The sequence below is a fragment of the Geotrypetes seraphini genome, chromosome 11 (genome assembly GCF_902459505.1).
Source record: "Geotrypetes seraphini chromosome 11, aGeoSer1.1, whole genome shotgun sequence".
NCBI lineage: Eukaryota > Metazoa > Chordata > Amphibia > Gymnophiona > Dermophiidae > Geotrypetes > Geotrypetes seraphini.
In genome coordinates, this window is record NC_047094.1 from 97,192,236 (window position 1) to 97,215,284 (window position 23,049).

At 42.7% G+C, this 23,049-nt stretch overlaps 1 protein-coding gene across 1 annotated transcript in view; it reads right to left on the reverse strand.

Moving 5' to 3' along the window:
• The window catches only part of CDH26 (cadherin 26), an 85,374-nt gene that overhangs the window by 12,735 nt on the left and 49,590 nt on the right, over positions 1-23,049 (reverse strand). The window contains exons 7-13 of the mRNA XM_033962608.1: positions 15,446-15,631; positions 11,823-12,091; positions 10,519-10,661; positions 10,209-10,430; positions 5,305-5,526; positions 2,537-2,667; positions 1,962-2,027 (exon numbers count right to left, since the gene is read on the reverse strand). Coding sequence (XP_033818499.1) covers positions 1,962-2,027; positions 2,537-2,667; positions 5,305-5,526; positions 10,209-10,430; positions 10,519-10,661; positions 11,823-12,091; positions 15,446-15,631 — 1,239 coding nt within the window. The remainder of the gene's footprint in view (positions 1-1,961; positions 2,028-2,536; positions 2,668-5,304; positions 5,527-10,208; positions 10,431-10,518; positions 10,662-11,822; positions 12,092-15,445; positions 15,632-23,049) is intronic.

A 23,049-nucleotide genomic window follows, 5' to 3' on the forward strand; every position in this document is an offset into this window, starting at 1 on the left:
AAAATTATCCAATCCCTTCTTGATCCCTAATACCGTACTCTGTCCTATCACGCCCTCTGGTAGTGCATTCCAGGTGTCCACCACCCATTGGGTGAAGAAAAACTTCCTAGCATTGGTTTTGAATCTGTCCCCTTTCAACTTTTCCGAATGCCCTCTCATTCTTGTAGTTTTCAAAAGTTTGAAGAATCTGTCCCTCTCTACTCTCTCTATGCCCGTCATGATCTTGTAAGTCTCTATCATATCCCCTCTAATTATCCTCTTCTCCAGGGAAAAGAGCCCAAGTTTCTCCAGTCTCTCAGTGTATGAAAGGTTTTCCATACCTTTTATCAAACGTGTCGCTCTCCTCTGAACCCTTTCGAGTATCGCCATATCCTTCTTAAGCTACGGCGATCAATATTGGACGCAGTATTCCAGATGCGGACACACCATCGCCCGATACAACGGCAGGATAACTTCTTTCGTTCTGGTTGTAATACCCTTTTTGATTATACCTAGCATTCTATTCACTCTCTAGGCGGCCACTGCGCACTGTGCCGACGGCTTCATTGTCTTGTTCACTATTACCCCCAAGTCCCTTTCTTGTGTACTCTCACTCAATAACATCCCTCCCATCATACCTCGGGTTTTTGCTTCCTACCTGCAATACTTTACATTTCTCTACATTGAACTTCATCTGCCATCTTGTTGCCCACTCCCCTAGCTCGTTCAGGTCCCTTTGTAATTCTTTGCAGTCCTCTTTAGTCCGAGCACCACTAAATAGTTTGGCGTTGTCTGCAAATTTTATTATTTCACACTTTGTCCCTGTTTCTATATAATTTATAAATATTTACCCCCTTAATTCTATAATCTTGCACACTCATTTTCACACTTAGGGCCATATTCTATTTATGACTAGGATTGCTAGATTTTACATTCATAAAATCCGGACCCCCTAGACCCACCTTACCAGAAAGTAGACATGGTTAGGAGTGGATTTGGGGCAGATTTTGGATGTGGTTTGACTTAGGCACCTACCTTAGACATACTCATTTAGGCCATGAAAACTCTGGTCTCAACGGCAGTGCACTTAAGGATTCAACGCCTACAGACATCTAAGAACGCTTAGGCACCACTAGGTGTGATTCTATAAATGGTACCTAGTGGATGATTGACAACGCTCCAAATATAAATGGTATATAAATGCTAAAAATAAATAAATAAATAGGTTTATTTTTGTATTTATATACCTAAGTGGTTGACATTCAGGTACTCAAGTATTTTTCCCTGGCTGTCCCGGTGGGACCTGGGGCAATGGAGGATTAGGTGACTTGCCCAGGGTCACAAGGAGCAGCATGGGATTTGAACACACAACCTCAGGGTGCTGAGGCTGTAGTTCTAACTACTGTCCCACACGCTCTCTACTAACCTGGGAGTTAGACACCATTTATAGAATCAGGTCCACAGTGTTTGTTTTGCAAAATTCTTGTAACGGTGGTCAGCCTAAGTATTTAAAAAACAAGATTATGGTATGTTTCCCTTGGGTTTGTTTTTTTTTAAGTAATATGAGACAAAGCATGAAGTTTCATTGTAATCTCCTTTTGCATTTCAGATGTAAACCGGTCTCTATTGGGTTATATCAGAGCTCCCAATGTGGCTTACATAAACATCTCCTCTTATAGCTATAAGGAAAGAAAAGTGTTTATATTATAGTGCAGTGGTTCTCAATTCTATCCTGGGGACCCTCAACTAGTCGGGTTTTCAGAATATTCCTAATGAATATGCATGAGAGAGATTTACATAGAATGGAGGAGACAGACATGCAAATATGTCTTATGCGTATTCATTAGAAATATCCTGAAAACCTGACTGGTTGGGGGGTCCCCCAGGATAGGGTTGAGAACCACTACGCTAATGCATGAGCAAAAAAGACAAAGACAAGATCAGTTGAAAGATGACAAGAAACATAAACGTATTTTTATTACCTGGTTATTGAGCTTTGTTATTCCATTTCTTGTTTGAGCAGAAGGAGAAATAAAAGATGAACTAGCCTAAAGATGAAAATATGTATACCACTGTGAGCTTTTGGATGATAACTTACAATTTATGTACTACGCTGGCCAACTCTAGCACTTTTCTGAACCAGCATTCCATAGGAAATGGGAGCAGCAGATCACACTCCCTGCCCTTCAGGACTCAACACATCCTAAAGGTGACATGTTGAAGCTTGAAGGAAGGGAATAAAAAAAATGGCTCTCTGAGCTCCAGAGGCCGTATTTTGAAATGGCTCAGGAGGTAGTCTGAGTGGAAGCTTGCCTTCCAACTCACGGCTGATGATGTATTAACCTACTATATCGTTCCAGAAAGGAAGACTCAGGGCTCCTTTTACGAAGGTGCGCTAGGGGCTTAACACAAGGAGTAGCACGCACTAAATTGTCGCGTGCGCTAGCCGCTACCGCCTCCTTTTGAGCAGGCGGTAGATTTTCGGCTAGCACACGCCAATCCAGTGCGTGCACTAAAACCACTAGCCCTCAATGTTGTCAAATTCTTCATTGCTTACCTGAACCAGAGAGATGCCTCCTTCTTCATTGTATCTGATTAATGTCTGGTTTCCTTCACCAAAGGGGATAAATCCATTGTGTTTGGGGCTAGTTGACCCACATGCACAGTGCATGAGAAAACACAAACACACTGTAACAGAGAGAAAGAGGAATGTGCTGAGGCTTTCCTTAACGTTTCTTGACTGTTCTCATTCCACCAGGTTTATAACTATTTTCTTAATTAACTAGTCTTATAGCCCGTTACATTAACGGGTGCTAGAATATATGTGTATGTGTCTGTCTTTATTTCTTTCTCTCTCTCTCCTTAGCCGCTTTCTGTATTTCTGTCTTTCTTTCTGTCTTTCTTTTTCCTTGGCTGTCCACTACCATCCCGCACCCCTCCTGACGCGACTCCCGCTGTCTTTCTTTCTGTCTGTCTCTGTCCCTGACCCCCTTTGTCTGTTTGTCTTTCTGTATATATCCCTGGCCCTGTGTCTTTCTTCTTTTCTTTCTGTCTCCCTTCCTCCCTCTGTTTGTCTGTCAAAAGCAGCATTCCCTCCCCCTCTATTTCCCTCCCCCCAAACCAGTTCCCTGTGCACCTGCCCCTGTGTCTTTCTTCTTGTCTTTCTGTCTCCCTTCCTCCCTCTGTTTGTCTGTGCAAAGCAGCATTCCCTCTCCCTTCCATTTCCCTCCCCCCACACCAGTTCCCTGTACAGCAGCATTAGCGTTTCCTCTACCCTCTTTCCCTTCCCACAGTGGCGACTACAAACGCGGGTCCGAGTCATTTGCCGCAGCCCCCCCCCTTCCATTCCCGCGGGCCCAACTGGCGATTTAAGCAGCGTGTGCATCAGTGTTCACACGCTGCTTCGGGTCCTTCTACTGCCCTGATTTACTCAGGCACGTCCGGAGCAAATCAGGGCAGTAGAAGGGCCCGTAGCAGCGTGTGAAGACTGATGCATACGCTGCTTAAATCGCCAGTCGGGCCCGCGGGAACGGAAGGGGGGGGCGGCGGCAAATGACTCGGGTCCCGGGCAGCGGAAAGTTGCTGGGCTCCGCAGGCCTCCCCACGCCACCATCCTAACATCAAACTGATACCTGAGGCTGGCCACCACCACCACCACTTCCGCAGCTCGCTCGCGCTTCGGCCGGTAGGTGGAGAGCAGGGAAGCTTTTGTGATGCGCGAACACGCAGCAGCAGGACGGACCAGAAGCCGCGCATGCGCACTTCCTATGTGTCGCTACAGCTCACGGAAAAGCGGCACACACTTAGGAACTGCGCATGCGCGGCCTAGCATTTTATTATATTAGATGATTTCACTGGTGGGATGTCCTTTTGAATAATAGTTGATCTTCCTGGGCTCTACCTCACTTAGTCTGCAAACTTTTTCCCTGCTTCCATTTTCCTTTTCTAGTTCCCCCACCCCCATTGCCTGTAGGACTATTATGTAAAATATTACATTACATTACATTAGTGATTTCTATTCTGTCATTACCTTGCGGTTCAAGGCGGATTACATACGATTATCAAGATGATACAGAATACATAAAGTGGATTCCATGAGAATTATCAAGATATTAGGAGATACATAAGGAGTGGTTTGAACATTTTTGATTTGCTAAGAAGTAGATTGTAACGTAGGTGATGCTTGGGAGGATCTGTTTTTGTTATATAGGTTTTATGTGTTTTTTGAAGAGTAGGGTTTTTGTTTCTTTTTTGAAGGTTTTGTAGTCTGTGTTCATGAATAGCAGATCGGTGAACAGTCTGTCCAGTTTTGCTGCTCTGGTGGCCAGTAGGTTGTCATACATTTTTCTTCATTTGACATTTTTGGTTGGGGGGTGTATGAATGGTGTGTGGGTTCTCCTGTGTCTGGTTGAGGTGGATTGAGTTAGTCGGTTGTTCCAGTAGGTTGGGCTGTCTCCGTTTATGGCTTTAAATAGTAGGCAGAGGAATTTGAAGTGTACTCTTGATTGTATAGGGAGCCAATGAGAATCGTGGTATTCCTAATTCTGTAATTATGTGCATAATTTAAAGGAATGCCCCTTTTCCACCCATTTCCACACAATGTTTTTTGATTTGTGTGTAAAATTTAGGCACAAATCCTGTACCTATATTTACACACATGACATGTTAAAATACCAATTATCAATGTTAATTAGCTTGTAATTCAATTAAATTGTGTACGCAATTTTTGGAGCTTTTTTCTAGAATTAGGGGTTAACTATTTCCCTCCCCCCCCCAATCCTCCCAGCATTGTACATACTGTCAGCAAAGTATCTCCAGTGCAGACTGGTTCAGGGTGCAGAAGCTTGGCCTGGGAATAAAACCCTTGTTTTCAGCTTGGTGATGTGCCAGCATTTGTCATTTAGGCCACGGAATCCAGTGGCATAGCGAGGGACGGTGGCGCCCGGCAATGTAGCACCAGCTCCCCTCCCTGCTCTTGCTCCCTGTGTACCTCTTGAAATTTTCACCAGTGCAAGCGGTATCTTCCACCTGCTGCTCGCGCCGGCCTCGGCTCTCTTCTGATGTCACATCCTGGTCTAATGACCAGGAAATGGCATCAAAAGGGAGACAAGGTTGGCGTAAGCAGCAGGTAAATGCTGCTTGAGCCAGCGAACATTTAAAGAGACATGAAGGGGGAGCAGAGAGGAGGAAAGATGCTGGCGTCCCTGCAAGGATGGTGCCCAAGGACAGTCCCCCCCCCCCCTTACTAAGAACTGGATCTAACCCAATATAACTTTCAACAAAGCAGCAGAGATAGGTTAAGCCTAAAGTCTAATAGATACTCACAGACCAACAGCAGAAGAGAGCCGAATATTGCTGCCATCGCTCCACTACCAAGAGCATGAGATGGGGGCGCCAGAGTTTCACATGTTATCCCATCTGGACATAAGCAAACCCTTACATGCAAGTTCTGGTTCTGGGAAGCACCTTGGCGGTCCATGATGTTCAAAGGCACAATATAAGTGCCCTGTGGGAGCTTTTCCAACATTAAAAGTTCAGCAGAATCATCTAAAAATCAAGAGAGAGAGGCCGTCTCTGATTAGAGAGAGATCCCACACTCACCATTAAAATGTCCCTCTCTCTTTGCTTGGGTCTCTCTCTGCTATTCTAATAAATACCTAAAAGGCAAATGAGCACCTATGTAAAACTGAGCTGGGTTAATTTTTTAAGGAAAAAAAGGGGGGTGAGGTGTTAAATTTCATGTAACTATGCACAGTTTGTCTACTCCAAGCTTTTGGTTTATTTACAGAAAAGGTGCAATTGCTGGGGCCAAGATCAGCTCTGTGATATTAAAGGGGGCTTCCCACCAGCACAGTGACTATAATAGTCAGAAAGAAGATAGACAACTTCACTGAGGGCCATATTCTACTGTGTTTCCCCAAAAATAAGACAGTGCCTTATATTAAATTTGGGCCCAAAAAACGCACTAGGTCTTATTTTCAGGGTATGTGTATGATCATCTCTCTCTTCCTCTCCTTCACCCCAATTGTTCCTCTTTCCTTTCTCTCCCCCAGCTTCTATCCTTCCCTCCCTCCCATCCCTCCCAGCAGAACCCTTGAGCACTCTAAACAGGCTGCTTCGGCCCTATCTGCTGAGGAATTCCCTGTGCCGCGTTACTGATGACATCTTCAGTAATGCGGCAGAGTGAATTCCCCAGTGGAGAAGGCCGAAGCAGCCTGTTTGGAGTGCTGACGGCATGACACTGCATTGGATGAAGGTACATAGGGCTTGCTCTCAGTCGGTGGGGTTCGTATGGCAGGGAAGGATGGAGGGTGAGGGGGGTTCAGCTGCACGGTGGGGGCGAGGGGGGGTGGGTCAAAGAGTTGCTGCCGGCAAATCCTGGGACTAGGGCTTATATTAAGACCTACCTCGAAAATCTTGCTAGGGCTTATTTTCGGGGTAGGTCTTATTTTGGGGGAAACACGGTATATATGATGCCTAAAAAATGCCAAACAGGATGGTGCTTAGTGTGATTCTATAAAACGCCTCTGAAGTTATACGCAGTTTGTAGAATCACACTAGCACCCATACGAATGACTAACATTTAAAAAAAAAAAATAAGATTTACAAGAATTAACTCTTGTACAGAAAAAAAAGGATAATTGTCTATAACAAATTAAAAGAAGCATACATACATTTACATAAGAAATGAAAAAGATTAATTATCCTTCTAAAGTCCACAAAAACAAAAGCAAGATTCAAGAATAAAATAAAGCAGATTGTTCCTCTATCAGGTAACTATTAAAAGCAAATAAAGTTGACTAGAGTGCTGGAAGAATGACCAAATTATAAACTATGTTCTAGTTATTACTCCCCTCAAGACATCTAGAAGATATAAAAGCTGTCAATTGTGCTGGTTCAAAAACTACATATTTAACAGAACCAAAATTAACTAAGCATTTACATGGGTACGTAAGAAAATATGTTCCACCAATCAAAGTAACTCCTGGTTTTAAAAGTAAAAATTGCTTTCTACGTTTCTAGGTTTCACGAGAAACATCTGGAAATATTTGTATGAGGAGACCCAGGAAATCTTTCGTTCTATTTTTGAAAAATAACTTCAAGATCCATATCTTATCTGACAGTAATGCTATTGATACCAATAAAGTAGAAGGTTGAACTAATTCACTGTCAGATTTCTCTAAAATGTCCGTAACATTTAATTTTCTGGCTGTTGGGTTTTAGATGGTAAGTAATATACTTGTGTACAGGGCGGTACTAATTCTTCTGCTATCCCCAGTATTTCCAAGAAATATCTCTTTAATATCTCCCTAGGTGATGAGGTGTAGTTACATTACATTACATTACAGATTTCTATTCCGCCATTACCTTTCGGTTCAAAGCGGATTACAAAAAGAGTTATGGAAGAAGGGTTACAATGTTAGATCAGAGAAGGTTTCCAAGAGAGGGAAAAGTAGGATCTGGGGTTAGGGAGGGGATGGTAAGAGGGGGGGTTAAGCATTATCATGGGGTTAAGCTTTATTAAGGGATTCCTTGAGGAGTATAGTTTTTATTTCCTTTCTGAACATCTTGTAGTCTGGGGTTGTTGTCAATAGGTTGGAGACTTGGTTGTCTATCTTCGCTGCCTGAGTGGCCAGTAGTTAAGGAAAATTATAAATTGTTGTTACGGGAGTTATTCTCTAGTGTCTCAGATTTTCTTCTTAGGTAGATGTGCATGACTAACATTTAAGCATACCCATTTAAGCCAATGAAAACCAGTCCTGTGTCTATAACAGTATGACTAACTTCTAGGAATGCTCATAACCCATCTATGCTCCTTCCATGGCCATGCCCCCTTTTGAGATTCACGCACTAGAATTTACGCTCACCACTTTATATGAGTAGAATACGCTTAGAATACTGTGCGCATAACTTCTAATTAGTGTCAATTACTTGTTAATTGCCAGTTATCAGTGCTGATTAACTTGTTAAACAATTAAGTTGCATGCATAAATTGGCAATGCGCACAGATTTGTGTGCACAACTTTGGTTGCATTCTACAGAATCAGGCCCTGAGGCCCTGATTCTAGTAATGGCGCTTTAAGTTAGGCAACTCGACAGAAAATAAGAGGAGTCTTTCTTTGTCCAGCACAGCGAGAAGCAAAACAAAAGAAAGGCAAAGCCGATGTCACAATACAACACAAGGGATTTTATTGAAAGTTCCTATGGGAACTCCCAACTAGGATCTTGGTTTCGGCAGAACACTGCCTTCCTCAGGGGACATACCAAACTACAATAAACATATTAAATAAAACAATTATTAAAATAATAAAACATACAGAATACAACAAACAAATCATATAAAATATTAAATTGAACAAAATATGTTAAAAAAACCATCTAAAATACAGAACCATAATTAGTATACATAAGGAAATTATTAGTATACATGAAAAATATAAGATATGGTAAATATCATAAATCATGATCAAAGGAAGTCTTGAAAAATGTTAAAAACAAGGATAACATACCTGATAACATGATATTACAGTGGTATCTCTATTTCAGGTAGTCTTGAAAAAGACCTCGATATAGACCAGTGGTCTCAAACTCAAACCCTTTGCGGGGCCACATTTTGGATTTGTAGGTACTTGGAGGGCCGCAGAAAAAATAGTTAATGTCTTATTAAAGAAATGACAATTTTACATGAGGTAAAACTCTTTAGAGTTTATAAAACTTTCCTTTAACAGTTAAAAGGAAAAATATATAAACTATAAAGAGTTTTACCTCATGCAAAATTGTCATTTCTTTAATAAGACATTAACTATTTTTTCTGCGGCCCTCCAAGTACTCTACTTTTTCTGCAGCCCTCACATTTAAAGCTTAATATCTTTTCTTTCTCAAAACTGGCACATTTCAATCACTATATTGAAAATAAAATCATTTTCCCTACCTTTGTTGTCTGGTGACTTTATTTTTCTGTGCTTTCAACTATATTTTCCAGGGCCTTCTTGTCCTTTGACTGTTTTTCTCTCCGTCTTCACTTTTTGCCTTGCATCCATCTTTGGCATTAACTTAATGTTCAATTTTTCTGCTTTCTTTTCAAAATCTACATTTCCATGTCTTCCCTTCCCTTCCTATCTCTCTTTTCTTCCGTCCTATTTCCATGGTCTGGCATCTCTTTCCTTCCTTTCTCTCCCTCCCTCCTTCCTTCCTTTCCCCTGGTCTGGCATCTGTCTCCTTCCCTTCCCCCATGCCCTGGCATCTCTCCCTCCCCCTCCATGGTCTGATATCTCCTTTCCTTCCCTCCCTCCCATGAACTTGGCTTCTTCTCTTGTTTCTCTCCACTCCCTTCTCCTTCCTTCCCTCTCTTTCCCCAATTGGGTGCAGCAGCAACAGAAGCAACATTTCCCTTCCCCCTTTCCTGTGCAGGAGAGGCATTTCTCTTCCCCTCCCTCTCCCTTTCCCTGTAGAGCAGCAGCAGCATTTCCCTAGGGTCCCCCTTTCCTATGTAGCAAAAGCATTTCTCTTTCCCCTCCCCTTCCGTTCTCTTCCTTGTGGAGCAGCAGCGTGTCTGGCCGGCTCGTTCTGTTCAAAGCCGCGGGTAGCAGCTCCTTGCGAGATCCGCGCCTGTTTCTGAAGCCTCTCTGATGTTGTGACATCAGAGAGGCTTCCGATGCAGGAGAGCATAGCGTGAGGAGCCGCCAACCCGCGGCTTTGAACGGAACGAGCCGGCCAGACACGCTGCTGCTCCAAAAGGAAGGGAAAGGGGAAGAGAAATGCTGTTGATCGCATCCAGACCGCGGGCCGCAAATAACACCTGGAGAGCCACATGTGACCCATGGGCCGCGTGTTTTGAGACCGCTGATATAGACAATATTGTCTAAATATAGACAATATTTAGGTCTTTTTTCACTCAAAGAATAGTTAAATTCTAGAACTCATTGTCAAAGGATGTGGTAACAGCAGTTAACATTGCTAGATTTGAACAAGTCTATAGTCTTCTATTGAGACAGTCATGGGAAAACCACTGCTTGCCCTGGATCGGTAGCAAGAAATGTTGCTACTTTTTGGGTTTCCACCAGGTACTTATGACCTGGATTGGCCACTGTGGAGGCAGGATACTGGGCTAGATGGATCTTGATCTGACCCAGTATGGCTATTCTCGTGTTCTTTTGTCAGCCCTGTTGGTATAGCATATACTGTCAACACATCTGTTAGTCTTAGTACATGGAGGTGGCCACACTTGCCTGTTTTTTTCCTTATTTCCCATGTGCTAGATTTCTGTATCAATTCAAAGACAAATGGTCCGGAGAATGGATCCAAGTCTTTATCTGCAGCTTTTAAAGTCAAGAATGGATTCTCCTCATGCTCACACATTTCCATGTGAGGTAGCAGCAGGTATGGTGTATTGTCATTGATGTCTGTGATATACAAGAGCACAGTGCCTGTCCCTGTTTGCGGAGGGTCACCTTGGAAACAAACAGGAGAAAGAGAATCTGAGAAGAAACCATGAACTCAGAGCTAGGCTTTTCCATACGCCTATGGGTTGTTACGTACCATCATCCATGGCACAAACAATGATAGGATAAAAACCGTTGTTAACGTAAGAAGATTCTCGGTCCAGTTCTTTCACAGATGTAATGACTCCTGTCTTCTCATCAATGGTAACCCACCCCTCCGGATCCTGAAGTACCTTGTACCTGATGGGACAAGGGAAAATCACCTGGTTGGTTACTTCAAGAAGCACAAGTAACTGTACACTGAAAGTTCTCTAATGAAAACTATATCTAAATAATCAAGGTAATGATAAATTTGTTTGTTTGGGGTTGTTTTTGTGTGGGGGGGGGGGCGGGGTTTAGAAAAAAGTAATCCATGCAAGTCATTCTTTTAATGGGATAGGTTGGCATTAAGTCACATTTCATATGAACCATTAAAGAGATGTTAAATTAGCTTATGTCACCCCTCTCCTTAAGTCATTTTATTGGCTCCCTATCTGCCATCGCATACAGTTTAAGCTCATATTGCTGACCTACAAGTGTGTTCATTCTGCTGCCCCTCAATATCTCTCTTCGCTTCTCTCTCCTTATACACCTCCCAGAGAACTCCGTTCCTCAGAAAAGTCACACTAAGCGTTACCCTTCTCCTCCACTGCCAGTTCCAGACTTCATTCTTTTCATCTAGCTGCCCCCTATGCCTGGAATAAATTGCCCGAGATTGTCCATCAATCCCCTTCCCGTGTTTAAAAGTAGACTGAAAACCCACCTTTTTGATATAGCCAATCCTTAAACCTACTCCTCTGCTCTCCAACCCAGCCCACTGATTAATTGTTCCCCTTAACTACATCCATAACATCCTGTTTGTCTTTGGGAAGCAGAGCTGAGATTGTGATATCATAATGCCTCATTCCACCAATAAGAGCCAACCTCATCAGTGGTGTCACAATGGCTTGATTGTCCTGTACTCCCCTCTACCCTCCAACCCAGCCCACTGATTAACCATTCCCCTTAACTGCATCCATAACATCCTGTTTGTCTTTGGGAAGCAGAGCTGAGATTGTGATGTCATAATGCCTCATTCCATCAGTGATGTCACAATGGCTTGATTGTCCTGTAATCCCCTCTGCCCTCCAACCCAGCCAGCAGATTAACTATTCCCCTTAACTGTATCCATGACATCCTGCTTGTCTGTCTTGGCTGTTTAGATTGTAAGCTCTTTAGAGCAGGGACCGTTTTCTTCTTCTTTGTGACTCTATGCAGTGCTGCTTGCAACTGATAGTGCTATAGAAATAATTAATAGTAATAGTAGCAGTTGCTCCAATTTACAACCTTTGTTTTCTCTGTCCTACCTTATTTTACAAATACCTTATTTTAACAGGAGCGTGGTCAGGATCTGTAGCATTACAGATGGCCAGGACGGCCCCTGGCTGGAGCCCCTCCTGTCTGATAACTTGAATCCCAGGTTTAAATATGGGAGGTTCATTGGTGTCTATCACATTGACTTTAACAGGCACATTTCTGAAAACAGTAGCAGGATCGTTCACCATCCTGCCTTTTTCACATGAAGAGAAAGGCTCTTCATTTTCAACAGAAATAATAAGGTTCTGGACAAAGACGCTTTCGTAGTCAAATGGCTGAAAACACACACACACACAAGAAAAAAAAATAAAGTTAATATCAATATTTTGTGGTGCAGATAAATGACAGAGGTTTTTTATGCAAAGCACAAGAACTGTAGCCCATTTTTTTTAGACCACATGATGGTTCCCAAGATAATAGTCTGCAAAAACTGACTTCTCGAAACCAAATGAGCTAGAACTACCTCTGTATATTAAAGACTTCGGTTTAAGAAAGATGTGACTGCTGTGATAGCAGTAAAAGCAAGGGAGTGGTGATGACTAATGGGAGGGATGATAAACAACTCAAGACTTCAGCAGCTTTGAAGATTTATTAAGAATTCCGATAGGATAGGGAATAATTAATGGAATTCACAGACACCTTATCAAGGTCTATATTAGAGGACTGGACACTTTACTATCTGTATATCTATGTTGCAAACTTGTGTCCAATTAATTTTTGTGTGCAGTGGAAGTGTACTTCCATAACAGCCTAATTGGGCCTCAAAACCCTAACCGGGTATATGCAGGTGTTGATGCCCCTGTACAGGTCATTGGTGAGGCCCCACTTGGAGTATTGTGTTCAGTTTTGGAGACCGTATCTGGCGAAGGATGTAAGAAGACTTGAAATGGTCCAGAGGAGGGCAACGAAAATGATAGGAGGCTTGTGCCAGAAGACTTATGAGGAGAGACTGGAAGCCCTGAATATGTATACCCTAGAGGAAAGGAGGGACAGGGGAGATATGATTCAGACATTCAAATACTTGAAGGGTATTAACATACAGCAAAATCTTTTCCAGAGAAAGGAAAATGGTAAAACTAGAGGACATAATTTGAGGTTGAGGGGTGGTAGATTCAAGAGCAATGTTAGGAAATTCTACTTTATGGAGAGGGTGATGGATGCTTGGAATGCGCTCCCAAGAGAGGTGGTGGAGAGTTAAACGGTGACTGAGTTCAAAGAAGCGTGAGATGAACACAGAGGATCTAGAATCAGAAAATAATATTAAATATTGAACTAAGGCCAGTACTGGGCAGACTGGCCCAGACTGCATGGTCTGTGTGTCTGTATATGGCCGTTTGGGGAAGAATGGGCTGGAGAGGGTTTCAATGGCTAGGAGGGTGTAGATGGGCTGTGGTCAATTTTGACGGAGATTTCGGCAGTTGGAACCCAAGCACAGTATCGGGTAGAGCTTTGGATCCTTGCCCAGAAATAGATAAGAAGAAAAAAATTAAATTGAATCAGGTTGGGCAGACTGGATGGACTTTTTCTTCATAGCGTTTCACTCCGGTCAAACAGTGATTATGATCCAAACGGATTGAAGTCACAATCTTGAATTTCTGTTTTCTAAATTCACAATTCAATCTGTTTGGATCATAACCACCATTTGACCGGAGTGAAACGCTATGAAGAGAAAGTGCAGCTAAGTAACTCTGCACTTTCTCTTCATAGCGTTTCACTCCGGTCAAATGGTGGTTATGATCCAAACAGATTGAATTGTGAATTTAGAAAACAGAAATTCAAGATTGTGACTTCAATCCGTTTGGATCATAATCACTGTTTGACCGGAGTGAAACGCTATGAAGAAAAAGTCCATCCAGTCTGCCCAACCTGATTCAATTTAATTTTTTTCTTCTTATCTATTTTTGAATGAAAGCTCCTTGTGCTGTTTCACACAGGTTTCACATTTTTTGAGTGCAGTGGAGATTATCTTACATTATTTGTGCCCTTAGGAGTTTTTTTCTCTCTTTGGGAGTTTTTTCTCCTTCAGAATTTTTCGTAATGGGCCAATGAGAATATTATGGACTCACTAGAGAGACGATAGTCTCACTGCTGGAGTCCATAATATTTTCATTGGCCCATTATCAAAACCCTAAAAGGCCCAATTTGATATTAGTAGTTAGGCTGCTATAAAAGTACACTTCCACTGCACACAAAATTAATTGGACATAAGTTTGCAACATAGATTCACAGAAGCTTGACAATGACTGTTTCAGTGTGGTATGCCTGCATCAGAGGCCCACAAACTATAATATGTCAATTTTCTAATTGTAAATAGTAAGAACCCTTTCAAGTCCTTAAGCTATAATTTTGTGTGTGCTTGTACTGTCAAAGTGGTGACTCCCAGCAAACGCTGGCAAGCAAGGTCGCACCATGAATTATTTATTATTTTATTGGTTCCCTTACTAAATCTTCAAAGCTGGTCAAGCCTAGAATCTTTAATCATCCCTCCAGTAGTCATCACCGTTCCTTCCCTTACATGTTTTCTGCCGGGAGCATTCCTTTAGTCTTTTCATCATTCACTTGTACTTTGATAGCAGCACTTTCAGACATATTGACTGTAGGAACTTGGGCGGTTCATGGTGATTGTTTGCAGGTAGTTCCTGAAGACTAATTGAAGGTGGTTGATGTTGGCCTCTTCCTGAGCAACACCCTCCTTCCGCTTCTCCATTCCAATGTAATAGTCATATGGATGATAGAAGACAAAGGACAGTATTATGTAACATCTTTCTTCTCTTATGTATTCTTTCCCCATGTTCTCCAATTTATTATGTAACATCTTTCTTCATGCATTCTGTAATTCGCTGATTGTCCAGCCTTCTTTCTATGTGAACCGCCTAGAAGTCATTTTGACTATGGCGGTATAGAAAAAAAAAAGTTATTATTATTATTATTACCACAAATAACATTTCTTTAGAAGATGTGATCCTTTATTAGAAACCCAACATGGCATATTTCACATTCAGGCTGCATCAGGGATACAACAATACAGCAAATCCTGGTATCAAACATAAGGTTATTTGAGTTATAGAATACAACAGTAATGTAAAACGGTTACAACTTATGCTGTAATGCTATGCAAGGAATATTATGAGTGCAGTTCTACATTTCTGTCATATTCTATAACTCAAATAACCTTGTGTTTAATACTGGGATTTGCTGCATCATTGTATCTCTAACGCAGCCTAAGGATGAAAGGCGGCCATGTTGGATTTCTAACAAAGGATCAAATTTCCAAAGAAATTTTATTTGTGGTAATACGGTCCTTTGTCTTCTGGATTTTCATATTACTAAGCCTCTGTGGTTTTCACCAGTAGTCATAAAGATTAAAGTGTTCAAATTAGAACCTGGACAAATTGGTCAATAAAACAGAAACCATGTAAAGTGCTGAAAGATCAAAGTGCCAGATCTGGATGAACCTTGTGGTTTTGGAATGAGCTTCTGTAAGAGTATAAAATCTAACCAGCGCTAACCAGCACTGTGAGATCTTTCTCTCATGTAAAGAGAGTGTGTTGGCTCAATCTCCAAACCAACTCAATCCCAATTGGTCTTTCTCTGAATAAAATGGGAGTCAATAAAGGAACTTGCATTACCTTAATGACACTCAAAATTCCATCATTGGTTTTGGGATCTGTTGTGATCTTTAATTTTCCTTCTTTGTTGCCTTTCAGGATCTTATATTTGGCTCGCCAGGCTGGTGTTTGTGGCGTGTCTTTGTCCTCCACATTTATCCGGAGTATGTTTGAGCTAACCTCTCCCTCATGGATCTGAGCTATGTACTGAAAGAAAAATAATCTCATCAGTGCACGTTTAGCTATTCTGCTTTCAAGATTTCAGATACTTATATCTGACTTCAACAACAGTTAGAGATGCTTAAGTACCTGAATGAACTCATGTAAACTGTTCTGAGCTCTCCTGGGAGAAAATTGAATAAATAAATAAATAATATGGTATAGCAAGGAGGCTTTATAACACAGTCATAAAACACCCACACAAAAAATATTCAATTTAAATGAGGAAGAGAATGTGGTGCAGTGGTTAACGTTACAGCCTCAGCACCCTGAGGTTGTGGGTTCAAATCCACACTGCTCCTTGTGACCCTGGGCAAGTCACTTAATCCCCCCATTGCATCAAGTACATTAGAGAGATTGTGAGTCCACCAGGACAGACAGGGAAAAATGCTCAAGTACCTGAATAAATAATGTAAACCTTTCTGAGCTCCCCTGGAAGAACAGTATAGAAAATTGAATAAATAAATGTAATTTAATAATAATAACAGTTTATATACCACAGGACCGTGAAGTTCTATACGGTTTACAAAGATTAAAAGATGGTACAAATTTATTGAACTTAACAGGGTGGAAGCTAGTGATTAACAGCTCAAGGGATCAGTTATTGAGGAGAAAGAGTTGTACGGGTCAGCTGCCTAGATACTTCAGAAACAGATATGTTTTAGGCGTTTCCTGAATTCCCCATAAGTAGTAGGCGTAAGCAATTGTTCTAGATCTTTAACCAATAATGCTGCCTGATGTGAGAAAAGGTGTTGATGGTGTCTTTTGAGTTTACATCCTCTAACTCAGTGGTCTCAAACTCGCGGCCCGGGGGCCACATGCGGCCCGCCAGGTACTATTTTGAGGCCCTCAGTATGTTTATCATAATCACAAAAATAAAAGTTTCTTGATCATATGTCTCTTTAGCTATAAATTACAATATTATTATTAAGACTTAGCCAAAAGGTAAGATTTATAAACTATAAAGAGTTTTACCTCATGCAAAATTGTCATTTCTTTAATAAGATACTAGCTGATGCCCCGGCGTTGCACGGGTATTTAATTATAGCAGTAACACTGTAAATGGATTCAAATAAAGATACTTTATAGTGGTGAATGAAATTATTTTTTTACAGCTTAATAAAAAGTACAATATTCAAATTATAATGTGAAATATTTGACAAAATGAATACAATACAACTAACGCAAAACGTAATTATAAACAACATTTTTAGTTTCACCTCCTGGAGCAAGAACATATAAATTCTTGGGTGAACCCAGCCTTGAGCAAGCAACATAGAGTTGTGGGCCGCGAGACCCCCAGAACATATCACCTCAGGTAGTGAGGGATGTGCATACCAAGTTTCGTTCAAATCGGTCAAGCCGTTTTTGAATTACTGTGAGAATGGCAGCTTTTTACATTTTTTCCATTGACATGAATGAGTGAAATCTGATTTTATGTTTGTAACTCCGCCCACGTGTGCAGGTGGGCCGTGAGACCCCCAGAACATATCACCCCAGGTAGTGAGGGATCTGCATACCAAGTTTCGTTCAAATCGGTCAAGCCGTTTTTGAATTGCTGGGAGAATGGCAGCTTTTTACATTTTTTCCATTGACATGAATGGGTGAAATCTGATTTTCTGTTTGTAGCTCCGCCCATGTGTGCAGGTGGGCCGCTCAAATCGGTCAAGCCGTTTTTGAATTACTGTGAGAATGGCAGCTTTTTACATTTTTTCCATTGACATGAATGGGTGAAATCAGATTTTCTGTTTGTAGCTCCACCCACGTGTGCAGGTGGGCCGCGAGACCCCCAGAACATATCACCCCAGGTAGTGAGGGATCTGCATACCAAGTTTCGTTCAAATCGGTCAAGCCGTTTTTGAATTACAGTGAGAATGGCAGCTTTTTACATTTTTTTCCATTGACATTAATGGGTGAAATCTGATTTTATGTTTGTAGCTCCACCCACGTGTGCAGGTGGGCCGCAAGACCCCCAGAACATATCACCCCAGGTAGTGAGGGATGTGCATACCAAGTTTTGTTCAAATCGGTCAAGCTGTTTTTGAATTACTGTGAGAATGGCAGCTTTTTACATTTTTTCCATTGACATGAATGGGTGAAATCAGATTTTCTGTTTGTAGCTCCGCCCACGTGCAGGTGGGCCGCGAGACCCCCAGAACATATCACCCCAGGTAGTGAGGGATCTGCATACCAAGTTTCGTTCAAATCGGTCAAGCCGTTTTTGAATTACAGTGAGAATGGCAGCTTTTTACATTTTTTCCATTGACATGAATGGGTGAAATCTGATTTTATGTTTGTAGCTCCGCCCACGTGTGCAGGTGGGCCGCGAGACCCCCAGAACATATCACCCCAGGTAGTGAGGGATGTGCATACCAAGTTTTGTTCAAATCGGTCAAGCCGTTTTTGAATTACTGTGAGAATGGCAGCTTTTTACATTTTTTCCATTGACATAAGTACATAAGTACATAAGTAATCGCCTCCGCCGGGGCAGACCAGAGGTCCATCCAGCCCAGCGGTCCGCTCACGCGGCGGCCCATCAGGCATATTGCCTGATCAGCGGTCCCTGACTAATTTTATGCCTACCTCTACACTTATCTCTAAACCTTCCACTGCTCTTATCTGTACCCCTCAATCCCTTTGTCTGGGTGAAATCTGATTTTATGTTTGTAGCTCCGCCCACGTGTGCAGGTGGGCCGCGAGACCCCCAGAACATATCACCCCAGGTAGTGAGAGATGTGCATACCAAGTTTCGTTCAAATCGGTCAAGCCGTTTTTGAATTACAGTGAGAATGGCAGCTTTTTACATTTTTTCCATTGACATGAATGGGTGAAATCTGATTTTGTTTGTAGCTCCGCCCACGTGTGCAGGTGGGCCGCTAGACCCCCAGAACATATCACCCCAGGTAGTGAGGGATCTGCATACCAAGTTTCGTTCAAATCGGTCAAGCCGTTTTTGAATTACTGTGAGAATGGCAGCTTTTTACATTTTTTTCCATTGACATGAATGGGTGAAATCAGATTTTCTGTTTGTAGCTCCGCCCACGTGTGCAGGTGGGCCGCGAGACCCCAGAACATATCACCCCAGGTAGTGAGGGATATGCATACCAAGTTTCGTTCAAATCGGTCAAGCCGTTTTTGAATTACAGTGAGAATGGCTGCTTTTTACATTTTTTTCCATTGACATGAATGGGTGAAATCTGATTTTATGTTTGTAGCTCCGCCCACGTGTGCAGGTGGGCTGCGAGACCCCCAGAACATATCACCCCAGGTAGTGAGGGATGTGCATACCAAGTTTCGTTCAAATCGGTCAAGCCGTTTTTGAATTACTGTGAGAATGGCAGCTTTTTACATTTTTTCCATTGACATGAATGGGTGAAATCTGATTTTATGTTTGTAGCTCCGCCCACGTGTGCAGGTGGGCCGCGAGACCCCCAGAACATATCACCCCAGGTAGTGAGAGATGTGCATACCAAGTTTCGTTCAAATCGGTCAAGCCGTTTTTGAATTACAGTGAGAATGGCAGCTTTTTACATTTTTTCCATTGACATGAATGGGTGAAATCTGATTTTCTGTTTGTAGCTCCGCCCACGTGTGCAGGTGGGCCGCGAGACCCCCAGAACATATCACCCCAGGTAGTGAGGGATCTGCATACCAAGTTTCGTTCAAATCGGTCAAGCCGTTTTTGAATTACTGTGAGAATGGCAGCTTTTTACATTTTTTCCATTGACATGAATGGGTGAAATCTGATTTTATGTTTGTAGCTCCGCCCACGTGTGCAGGTGGGCCGCGAGACCCCCAGAACATATCATCCCAGGTAGTGAGGGATCTGCATACCAAGTTTCGTTCAAATCAGTCAAGCCGTTTTTGAATTACAGTGAGAATGGCTGCTTTTTACATTTTTTCCATTGACATGAATGGGTGAAATCTGATTTTATGTTTGTAGCTCCGCCCACGTGTGCAGGTGGGCCGCGAGACCCCCAGAACATATCACCCCAGGTAGTGAGAGATGTGCATACCAAGTTTCGTTCAAATCGGTCAAGCCGTTTTTGAATTACAGTGAGAATGGCAGCTTTTTACATTTTTTCCATTGACATGAATGGGTGAAATCTGATTTTCTGTTTGTAGCTCCGCCCACATGTGCAGGTGGGCCGCGAGACCCCCAGAACATATCACCCCAGGTAGTGAGGGATCTGCATACCAAGTTTCGTTCAAATCGGTCAAGCCGTTTTTGAATTACTGTGAGAATGGCAGCTTTTTACATTTTTTCCATTGACATGAATGGGTGAAATCTGATTTTATGTTTGTAGCTCCGCCCACGTGTGCAGGTGGGCCGCGAGACCCCCAGAACATATCATCCCAGGTAGTGAGGGATCTGCATACCAAGTTTCGTTCAAATCGGTCAAGCCGTTTTTGAATTACAGTGAGAATGGCTGCTTTTTACATTTTTTCCATTGACATGAATGGGTGAAATCTGATTTTATGTTTGTAGCTCCGCCCACGTGTGCAGGTGGGCTGCGAGACCCCCAGAACATATCACCCCAGGTAGTGAGGGATGTGCATACCAAGTTTCGTTCAAATCGGTCAAGCCGTTTTTGAATTACAGTGAGAATGGCAGCTTTTTAAATTTTTTCCATTGACATGAATGGGTGAAATCTGATTTTCTGTTTGTAGCTCCGCCCATGTGTGCAGGTGGGCCGCGAGACCCCCAGAACATATCACCCCAGGTAGTGAGGGATCTGCATACCAAGTTTCGTTCAAATCGGTCAAGCCGTTTTTGAATTACAGTGAGAATGGCTGCTTTTTACATTTTTTCCATTGACATGAATGGGTGAAATCTGATTTTATGTTTGTAGCTCCACCCACGTGTGCAGGTGGGCTGCGAGACCCCCAGAACATATCACCCCAGGTAGTGAGGGATGTGCATACCAAGTTTCGTTCAAATCGGTCAAGCCGTTTTTGAATTACTGTGAGAATGGCAGCTTTTTACATTTTTTCCATTGACATGAATGGGTGAAATCAGATTTTCTGTTTGTAGCTCCACACACGTGTGCAGGTGGGCCGCGAGACCCCCAGAACATATCACCCCAGGTAGTGAGGGATCTGCATACCAAGTTTCGTTCAAATTGGTCAAGCTGTTTTTGAATTACAGTGAGAATGGCATCTTTTTACATTTTTTCCATTGACATGAATGGGTGAAATCTGATTTTGTTTGTAGCTCCGCCCACGTGTGCAGGTGGGCCGCGAGACCCCCAGAACATATCACCCCAGGTAGTGAGGGATCTGCATACCAAGTTTCGTTCAAATCGGTCAAGCCGTTTTTGAATTACTGTGAGAATGGCAGCTTTTTACATTTTTTCCATTGACATGAATGGGTGAAATCAGATTTTCTGTTTGTAGCTCCGCCCACGTGTGCAGGTGGGCCGCGAGACCCCAGAACATATCACCCCAGGTAGTGAGGGATATGCATACCAAGTTTCGTTCAAATCGGTCAAGCCGTTTTTGAATTACAGTGAGAATGGCTGCTTTTTACATTTTTTCCATTGACATGAATGGGTGAAATCTGATTTTATGTTTGTAGCTCCGCCCACGTGTGCAGGTTGGCTGCGAGACCCCCAGAACATATCACCCCAGGTAGTGAGGGATGTGCATACCAAGTTTCGTTCAAATCGGTCAAGCCGTTTTTGAATTACTGTGAGAATGGCAGCTTTTTACATTTTTTCCATTGACATGAATGGGTGAAATCTGATTTTATGTTTGTAGCTCCGCCCACGTGTGCAGGTGGGCCGCGAGACCCCCAGAACATATCACCCCAGGTAGTGAGAGATGTGCATACCAAGTTTCGTTCAAATCGGTCAAGCCGTTTTTGAATTACAGTGAGAATGGCAGCTTTTTACATTTTTTCCATTGACATGAATGGGTGAAATCTGATTTTCTGTTTGTAGCTCCGCCCACGTGTGCAGGTGGGCCGCGAGACCCCCAGAACATATCACCCCAGGTAGTGAGGGATCTGCATACCAAGTTTCGTTCAAATCGGTCAAGCCGTTTTTGAATTACTGTGAGAATGGCAGCTTTTTACATTTTTTCCATTGACATGAATGGGTGAAATCTGATTTTATGTTTGTAGCTCCGCCCACGTGTGCAGGTGGGCCGCGAGACCCCCAGAACATATCATCCTAGGTAGTGAGGGATCTGCATACCAAGTTTCGTTCAAATCAGTCAAGCCGTTTTTGAATTACAGTGAGAATGGCTGCTTTTTACATTTTTTCCATTGACATGAATGGGTGAAATCTGATTTTATGTTTGTAGCTCCGCCCACGTGTGCAGGTGGGCCGCGAGACCCCCAGAACATATCACCCCAGGTAGTGAGAGATGTGCATACCAAGTTTCGTTCAAATCGGTCAAGCCGTTTTTGAATTACAGTGAGAATGGCAGCTTTTTACATTTTTTCCATTGACATGAATGGGTGAAATCTGATTTTCTGTTTGTAGCTCCGCCCACATGTGCAGGTGGGCCGCGAGACCCCCAGAACATATCACCCCAGGTAGTGAGGGATCTGCATACCAAGTTTCGTTCAAATCGGTCAAGCCGTTTTTGAATTACTGTGAGAATGGCAGCTTTTTACATTTTTTCCATTGACATGAATGGGTGAAATCTGATTTTATGTTTGTAGCTCCGCCCACGTGTGCAGGTGGGCCGCGAGACCCCCAGAACATATCATCCCAGGTAGTGAGGGATCTGCATACCAAGTTTCGTTCAAATCGGTCAAGCCGTTTTTGAATTACAGTGAGAATGGCTGCTTTTTACATTTTTTCCATTGACATGAATGGGTGAAATCTGATTTTATGTTTGTAGCTCCGCCCACGTGTGCAGGTGGGCTGCGAGACCCCCAGAACATATCACCCCAGGTAGTGAGGGATGTGCATACCAAGTTTCGTTCAAATCGGTCAAGCCGTTTTTGAATTACAGTGAGAATGGCAGCTTTTTAAATTTTTTCCATTGACATGAATGGGTGAAATCTGATTTTCTGTTTGTAGCTCCGCCCACGTGTGCAGGTGGGCCGCGAGACCCCCAGAACATATCACCCCAGGTAGTGAGGGATCTGCATACCAAGTTTCGTTCAAATCGGTCAAGCCGTTTTTGAATTACTGTGAGAATATCAGCTTTTTACATTTTTTCCATTGACATGAATGGGTGAAATCTGATTTTATGTTTGTAGCTCCGCCCACGTGTGCAGGTGGGCCGCGAGACCCCCAGAACATATCATCCCAGGTAGTGAGGGATCTGCATACCAAGTTTCGTTCAAATCGGTCAAGCCGTTTTTGAATTACAGTGAGAATGGCTGCTTTTTACATTTTTTCCATTGACATGAATGGGTGAAATCTGATTTTATGTTTGTAGCTCCACCC